The following is a 9,244-nucleotide window of genomic DNA, read 5'->3' on the forward strand; positions in this document are numbered from 1 at the left end:
AAAAGAAAAGAAAAAAAAAAAACCTAGATGAAATAAGGTATATAATTTGTTTTATATCTTTTCCAGGAAAAACAGAAATTTCTAACATTCCAATCTTGCACCAGGGTTGCTTAATTTATATCTGAAATACCATGATGGTCTGCTAGTCAAAGCAATCCAAAATAAATCCCAGCAGCCAAAGCTAAAATAGCACCCCAGGGAAAATAGTAGGATCTTCACACCTTAACATCAATTTGAATTTCAGGGTGGTTAAAACTATTTAAAGCAGCAGCAGTCATCTTTTTTCTTTACCTATAGAATGTGTTAAAAAATAAGAGTGTGTGTGTGTGTGTGTGTGTGTGTGTATGTGTGTGCGCGCGTGCGCACATGTGTGTATTTAATGAAGGTTGGCAAAATTTAGCCAAATCCTATGGAACCGTGGTTAAAACAGAAAACTTGGCTGTTTACTCCAGTTTTTCTCTCCACACACTAAGAGTTAAGAGAGATGGCAAGGCTGTCACTTGGAATTTCCTAGCTCCTGTTACTTTGTCTCAGCATCTTCAGCATTTTTAGTCTTGTTCCTATTGTGTGCAGAGCAGAGGCACTGGGAACGATCCTCTTAACATTCCTGAGATGTATGAGGCACATCCTAGGACTTGGTACCAATAAAGCTCAACTCTCACACAGCCCATGTAAGGGTTAAAAACAGAAAGTCCTACCCACTGGTTTGCTCTGATGTTCCTGGAGATATTGTCACTGGATGTATCCTCAGTAGAATTCTATTCAACACCTCTGTCTTTAAGTACAAAGCTGTAGGCTGTAGCAGCTTTAGGAAACATAAGTATCCCTTTTTTCTGCTGCACAGTATCTGTGTGTGAAATTCTCTAAAGGGGTTTAAGTATTTACCCTGAACACTATCAGACGGTTTCTAAAATTTTCCTTATCCAGTTGCAAAAACACTTCAAAGAGAATCATAAACACAGTCCTTTGTGCTTTCGATACACACTGTGTTTTTGAGGCTTAAGCCTGAATTCTCTTGGAATTGCATATTCTTTTTTCCCAAAAAGACAGGATACACAACACTTTTTTGTACAATTCCTCACTAAAGGTACAGCAACTCAGGGAAAAAAAAATGGAAAACTCTGAAATTCCTAAGATAATCAAAAAAGGAATCAAAACTTATAAGAAATTCATTGCTAAATTACATGTAAAATTTCTCCCCAGGTATTTTACATGTAATAGAACAACAGAGCTGTGGGGAACTAGAGTGGGTGGGAAGGAAGGAGAATGGAAAGAACTGAGCTCCCTGAACACTTTTAAGATAACCAAAAACCAAAGATTTAAACCGAAGATTTTAAGCTGCTCCAGCTGCAAGTCAGTTTTTCTTTTTTTCCAAATTTTCAAAGCTAAACGTAAAGGTCTCAAAACTCAGTGTCTGCATACCGGTTCCAGAAACAGTATTTTTGGATGTTTACGACCGTTTACGTGCCTCTAATCTGTGCTTATCTTGAGTCACTCAGTACTGTCTCAGTTAAAAAAAGAGAGAATTTACATTTTAATTTAAAACCACTAGATATCTCACATCAGATCCTAAATTACTATAATATTCTCTGCTCCTAAATCAGAAAATACTAGCCCTGAAAAATGGGAGACTGGATTATGTTGGCTGATGTAACAGTGTGTACATTAACACTGAAAAAAAGGGAGAAAAAAATTATACACACATACACACAAAAAATCATTGATGACTTTCCCATTAATGCAAACAAAAAAAAATCAATATTTATATTTACATCACTTTCTTCTGTACATTTCCAAAAATCTTTAATCCTAGAAGGAAGTTTAAAATAAACTTAGCTAATTGAACTATAATACAATAGCAAATACCAGTATACTCAGTAAATATTTCAGTAAATGAAAAAGCAGCCTTGTTCCTGTATTCAGTTTTAAAGAATTTAATCTAAAGCCTGTGATGAAAGCTTCATTAATCTCTCCAAAAATAAACAAACTACTCCTCAGTTCAGTCATTCCCTATGACTGTGTAACCTACACGAAGTGTAACCTACGCTGAGGAAGGCTCATCCACACAGCCACGGGCAGGCTCCTGGCAAGGGCCTTCCCTGATGATTTACACAGGCCAAAATAGCAGGGGAAAAGGCATGACACATCTTGAAATTAAACTATTATTACTAACTTGTCAGGGACAACCTTTACCTTCTTAAGTACATTTCTCTCTTTAAACTTTAACAACAAGAAACTGGTTACATTATTAAATAAAACACCTACTCATTTTCCACATCTCTCTGCTCTCCTGTGCCAAATTTTAACATAAATGGATAGAATTAAATGTAGCCTATAGCTTACCTAACATAATTATATGTTGTGTTTTACACTGTTTCAAAACGGATACATTAAAATAATCCAGTCTTGGCTCCCACCCACTAAAGTCAATAAAGGTTATTAAGGCCAACTGTCATATAAATGCATTACTGTAACAGCACAAGGAATTGTCAGAACAGGAAATGCAATTCAAAACATTCAAAACCATCAGGATCTATTTTTTCTTCGAAAAGAAAAAACCAAGGAAAAAAGCATGAAGAATTTCTCTCCGGTATAGAAATCATCAATACGTTGGAAAATGTTTACTCTGGAAACAATTCTCAAATATTTCCATTGGATTATACCAAATTGACCTTTTTTTTTTTTTAAGGTCAATAGGAAATGAATAAATGTCATCAATTTAGAGGATTTCACACCTAGCATTCTTTTCTGTATCACTGTGAATTTGATAGTGTTAAAACATTTTTATAGGTAAAATAAATGTCAGTTTTGCAAAGAGCGATACCAGACCCTGAGAGACGAATGGCCTATCCGCTGAATCTCTGGCTATGGCAGGACTTCCTCACCTCACAGGAGATTTCAGCTTTTCATATTTCTCTTTACCCAGAAAGCAAAGCAGTTGTACAGTTTCTTTCAAATGGTAACTCTCTCTTATCCTGAAGAGTCTTCTCATAATACAATCATCTTGGATTGCGGGGGTGGCAGGGGGTAGGTAGTGCATCGGTTTTAAAAAATAAATATAAAAAACAAATATTTGAATAGTATGACAGTGTTATAATGCCATCCTCAACAGGGAGCAAAGAGGTGGGGAAAGGCCAGACTAAATTCCTGGGTTATAAGAAAGGGTTTTGTTGCTTTGGGCTTAATGGCTCATAAATTCATGAGGCAATATTCAGGGAAAATGTGATATTTTATCAGAATGTCATTCAAATATAAGGTTTAACATTTACATCACAAGAGCATGCACGGCGTAAAACTATCCGCCGGGAGAAAAATGGCAAGAATAAACAGTGTGATAAAAATGGTGCTTGCTGGGACAGGAAATGGGAAGCAGAGGATGGGGGAGTTTTCGAGACAGCTGACTAAACTTTTTGAAATATGTGACTGGTTATGACATGCAAAGCAATTACCATTAATGGAAGAAAAGCGATTCCAAAGCTCATTTTCCATTCTTCTATATCCTTCCTGAGACTACACCTTCCAACCACAAAGTGCAAAAAGAACACAAAGATAGAAATCACAGCGCAAGTCTCTTCCCTGGTACAAGGGCCGTCAAAGGTTGCTTTACTCATAAGCAAAAGGGGAAAAGAAATGCACATATTGCCTGAGGTTTTTTTATTTTATTTTCTCAGCAAAAGAGATCGATGTTATGTTGCAGAACAGACAAAACGCATTGATTAAAGAAATCCTTCCACAACACACAGGATTTTACAATTCAAAAACAAAAAAGCATAAAAATAAAAAAGAATCATTTGTCTAAAATGATAATAATTTTGAGTAGGACAGTCCCTGGAAGCAACGTGGGGACGCTCAGAAATTCCATCTGGATTAGTCTAATTCTATAGAATCCAAATGTGCGCCAAACACTGTACTTTTATGTTAAATTGCTGTTGAATTTGTTAACCCACAACTGATATCCTGTGTTATGGAATCCTGGAGATTACAGCTAACTTGAAGCAACAGGGATAATTCTTGACAGTTAATGGTACTTTGTATGCATTTTCCTGAAAGGCTAGCATCTTTGGGCCTCAATCTGGTAGCTCAACATTGCCCCCTACTGCTTGCAACTGAGAAAATATGAGGTGGGCTGATACCAAGCGGAAATCTAACCAGCCACTGCCAGTTCCACCCAAGTATACAAATACCAGATGGCACTGCACAAACAGAGCCACAGAACTGTAGACCCGTCCAACGATTATTCTGTTCTGTCTTTTACAATAGAAAAAAGAAGTTACTATGAATTTGTAAAAAGTCATTGCGTAAGGCTTGAAGCAATGCTTACATTTAATTTGGAAGAACGGTTCCTTTTATCTGGGCCTAAATCTTCACTCTGCTGATAAAGATCATCCCAAGGTATGCTGAGGAGAGACACTGAGGCCACTGATCTCCCTCAGAACACTTAGGAATGCCACACCAACTGCAGAGAAACTAGCGCCAGAGAGTTCGCAGAATTGCTTTTCCTTTTGGTATTTTTTATGAGAGAGCAACAAAACAAATAAAAGATAGTCCCTCTTAACAAATGTGACACCACCACCAAATTATTTATACACAACTTTACATAGATATGACTAAATTACTTAAACGAATTCATAATGAATATCACTGGTAAGCTCACAATACCAACTATTTTACTTTTTTATTTTTGTGCATGTGCGTGTGACACAAGGTCTCACTCTGTCACCCAGGCTAGAGTGCAGTGATGAAATCACAGCTCACTATAGCCTCGACCTCCTCGGCTCCAATGATCCTCCCACCTCAGCCTCCTAAGTAGCTCAGACAGACCACAGGCATGTGCTACCACACCTGAATAATTTTTTTGATTTCATAGAGACAAGGTCTCACTATGTTGCCCAAGCTAGTCTCAAACTCCTGGGCTCAAGCAATCCTCCCAACTCAGCCTCCCAAAGTGCTCAGAAGACAGGCATGATCCACCATGCTCAGCCAGATTTTACAAAAAAAAAAAAAAAAGCTCTTGAACAAAATAAGTTTTTAAAATTTAGTTTTTTAAAAACAAAATCAATGAGTTCCTTTCTTATTTGCTCTTCAACTCCAATTCACAGAGCTGTCAAATGACAACTTCAAAGTCAAGCTGATGTCTTAGAGCCAAGGTTCATCAAGTTAAGAGGTTCTAACTCATATGTAAATGGACAAAATCAGAATTACACAGTAGGGGGAAAAATGTTTCCCAGAAACTGAAGCTGCCTTTATATAAGCAGCCCATAAAAATGGAGAGTACTCATAACAGGCTTAGTTTAGCAACAGAACTGACTAAGGAGATTTAGGCACAGACTTTTCATTAACTCCAATTCAGTTTTATAATGCTCAGTTTTGCATCGATTCAGGTCTTTGGAGAAATCAATTTTTGTGATACTATTAATACATTAAAAGGATTGTAACATTCCTTCCCCAGACATATACCCATGAAAAGGTATGATTTAAAGATCTGAGATGTCTGGAAAGCAAGGACTTTTGGATTTTGATCCAGACTTTTAAACTGGGCCCTTCAGAGTTGTGACTTAACATTTTCATTATTATAAAGTAGGAATTAGGATAGATCCTATAATACATGTTCTTATCACAATAATAATTATAATAAGTAAGAGAGAACAAAACTCTTGGAGGTGATGGATAGGTTTATGGCACAGATTGCTGTGATGGTTTCATGAATGTACATGTACCTCTAAACTCAGGTTGTACACATTAAATACGTACAGCTTTTTGTAGGGTAATCATACCCAAAAAAGTGGCTTTAAAAAAATAAAATAGGGCTGGGCACGGTGGCTCACGCCTGTAATCCCAGTACTTTGGGAGGCCGAGGCGGATGAATCACGAGGTCAAGTGATGGAGACCATCCTGGTCAACATGGTGAAACCCTGTCTCTACTAAAACTACAAAAAATTAGCTGGGCATGGTGGCGCGTGCCTGTAATCCCAGCTACTCAGGAGACTGAGGCAGGAGAATTGCCTGAACCCAGGAGGCGGAGGTTGTGGTGAGCCGAGATCGCACCATTGCACTCCAGCCTGGGTAACAAGAGTGAAACTCCGTCTCAAAAAAAATTAATAAATAAAATAAAATAAAATAGGGATTAGCAATAGCTCTCCATTTTTGCAGATTAGTTCATTGTTTCCAGCACATTTCAAATTCTGTGCAGTGGTACTATCTCAAGTTTAGCAGGCTTTTTCCACTTTTCTACTACATCCCAGATCCAGCTGTTTGGAGGCAGAACGGTGAGGTGGCGAAGGGCAAGGATCCCAGAGGCAGCCTTCTGGAGTTTGAATCCCAGCTCCCTCACCTATTAGCTGAGTGACTTTGAGTAAGTTACATAAGGCCTTTGTGTTCCGGTTTCCTCGTCAGAAAAACGGGGAATACATTATACCTACGTTATGGGGTTGTCATATAAGTTAAAGAAGTTATATAGAAAACACTTAGAAAAATGTCTGGTACTTAGTAAGTATTACGTAAGTGTTTGCTATTATTATTATTATTTAAATTAAGACTTAATGCAAGACCTCCATGTGGCTTCAACCTGCCTTCCAGCTCCATTTCCTCCCACACCGTCCGCACTCTGCTCTGGTCACATCTTACTTCCTCACCTCTAGTCTTGATTTTACAGTTCCTGGAGTCTAATGTTCTTCCCCACATGCCCCATCCCATCATACTCCTCACCATCCAAGGGTCCCAAAGCCACATCTGCCGTTTCACCACCAACCGAGCCAGCTCAAGCGGTCTGAATGTAATACTTCCACCTCTGAACGGTGATTTTCTTTTAACAACTATTACTGGATTTCATTTTAGCTAATGTCATACCTGGTGATATTCGCGCCCCTCTCCTTGTTCAAATGTCGGCTCACGGTGGTGGAGAACATATGCTAGGAGCCAGCCTGCCTAGGTTTCCACCTTGCTTTGCCAGTGACTCAGTGACATTGGGGGAGGTCCTTCATTTCCCTGCCTCTCAGTTTTCACATCCATAAATTAAGGCCTGGAAAAGTTTCTATACCTCTTAGCATTGCTGTAAAAAAATTTTAAAGTTGATACTGGGGAACCAGAGTTGCACCTGATGCATATAAAAATGCAAATGAATGTTAAAGATTGTTGAATTGTTACCCTCTCATCACCACTTCCTAGTATATGTCCAGCACATCTTGTATTAAGTTGAAAATACTCAATAAATGTTTATTGAACTAAACTGAGGTTGTACTGACAAAATCCTGGCTATACCCAACGTCTTACCAGGAACGTCACTTGATAATTTGCAGTAATTAGATCTACATTTGCCTATGCAAATGAGGCAGTGGGGGATCTGTATACCACAGGAGCCCACAAAACTCCAAAACACGGTCCCAGCTCTCATGTACTTACCACACCCTCCATCTTCTTCCACAGTTCTTCCAGTTGAGCCATGGGTTGACACCACCAATCAGTGCACTTTTTGTACCGATTGCCTTGAAACCAAAACTGTCTCAGCCACTCAAACTCAACCTGTGGACCACAAAGAGAAGATGGGGTTTTAATGCCCTTCTGATAGACAAGCAAGGACGATGACTTTGTCTCTCAATTCTCCTCTGGCAACTTGATGGCCATAGCATGAGAAACGTGAGAAAAGTCAGCCTAACCAGTTCCCAGCATAACTTGGCATCTCCAGAGCATTTCTGCAAAGCTAAGAAAAGAGTAGTCCTAAAACTGAGGTGTGGCCAGACGTGTTGGTTCATGCCTATAATCCCTACACTTTGGGAGGCTGAGGCTTGGGGATCGCTTGCGGCCAGAAGTTTGAGCCCAGCCTGGGCAACATTGCAAGATCCTATCTCCACAAAAAAATTAAAAATAAACTGGCCAGGCACAGTGGTGTGTGCTGGTCATCCTGGCTGCTTGGGAGGCTGAGGCAAGAGGATTCCTTGAGCCTAGGAGTTCGAGGCTGCAGTGAGCTATAATTGTGCCACCGCACTCCAGCCTGGGCAACAGAGCAAGAGTCTCTGTGTCAAAATAAAATATAATAAAATAATTTAAACGCTGAAATTCTCTGGCCAGAGAGGGATTTTCAATCATATTTATTAGTCAGATGTGAGGAAACTATAAGTCAATCAACAACAAATACTGACATCCTAATTATAAAGCAGGAACATGACAGGAATGACGTGCACAGAATATGTTTTTATTAAATGTCTTTATTTAAGGCTGGTATTAAAAGTAAAACACAGATACATAAGTTTCTTAAATTACAATAAATTAAAATAGCTTACCCGTGGGCCAGGAGGAGCTGGTAACAATCTTAACCCATATATGTAAAAGTAATTATGAAGGCATACATTAAACCTACAAAGCCATTCAAATTGTCATTTTTCCACTCAGGGAAGGTGTCAATAGGTTAAAAAAAAAAGAGTAGCAAAAACGTAAGTACAAGTTGAGTACCCCTTATCTGAAATGCTTGAGACCAAAAGTATTTCTGAGTTTGGAATGTTTGTGCTATATACTTACTGGTCAAGCATTTCAAATCCGAAATCCGAAATGCTCCAATGAGCGTTTCCTTTGAGCATCATATTTGTGCTCAAAAGCGTTGAACATTGGAGCACCTCAAATTTCAGATTTTCAGATCAGAAATACTCAAGTAACTTACTCTGCTTCTGATGAATCTACTATGGTAAACTTTAATTGTTTACCACCTTGGCAGTCCTCCTGTTCTAACCAAATCCCACCCATCCCTTCCCCAAACAGCCCCGGTGGTCTGAGGAGCGCTCCAGCTCCAGTGCTGGGGGTGGAATATGCAACCCAGGTCTAGGCCAATCAGCCAACTAGATTTCTCTAGTCACAGAACTAGGATGAGAGGAACAGGAATATGTCCAATCAGAATAAGTCTCGAAACTACCAGAAACTACAGGAAAAAGACTCTGCAGACATTTTGCCAGAGAATGGGAAGAATACAGTAGGGGGTAGCTGCAAGATGAAAAGATAAAAACAAGATTCTGATGACATCAACTGCCCCTTGATCAAACTATTCCTGAAGCTGTTTTCCCTTAAGCCAGTTCAGGTTAAATCTTTTGCCCCTTGCAACGAAAAGAATCCCAACATATTTAGATGAGAGGCTGACTTAAGCTATGGAAATATTTAAAAAATTGTCTTCTATCCATTTTCTAAGTCTATCATTCAACAACTTGAAAAATCAAGGTACAATGCTACTGATCTTAAATACTCTTTTTTTTTTTTTTTTTTT

At 38.8% G+C, this 9,244-nt stretch overlaps 1 protein-coding gene across 1 annotated transcript in view; it reads right to left on the reverse strand.

Moving 5' to 3' along the window:
* Positions 1 to 9,244, reverse strand: part of FTO (FTO alpha-ketoglutarate dependent dioxygenase) — a 412,690-nt gene that overhangs the window by 217,096 nt on the left and 186,350 nt on the right. Inside the window, exon 7 of the mRNA XM_017530086.2 lies at positions 7,399 to 7,518. Coding sequence (XP_017385575.1) covers positions 7,399 to 7,518 — 120 coding nt within the window. The remainder of the gene's footprint in view (positions 1 to 7,398; positions 7,519 to 9,244) is intronic.

The sequence above is a fragment of the Cebus imitator genome, unplaced genomic scaffold, assembly GCF_001604975.1.
Source record: "Cebus imitator isolate Cc_AM_T3 unplaced genomic scaffold, Cebus_imitator-1.0 Scaffold63, whole genome shotgun sequence".
Classification (NCBI taxonomy): domain Eukaryota; kingdom Metazoa; phylum Chordata; class Mammalia; order Primates; family Cebidae; genus Cebus; species Cebus imitator.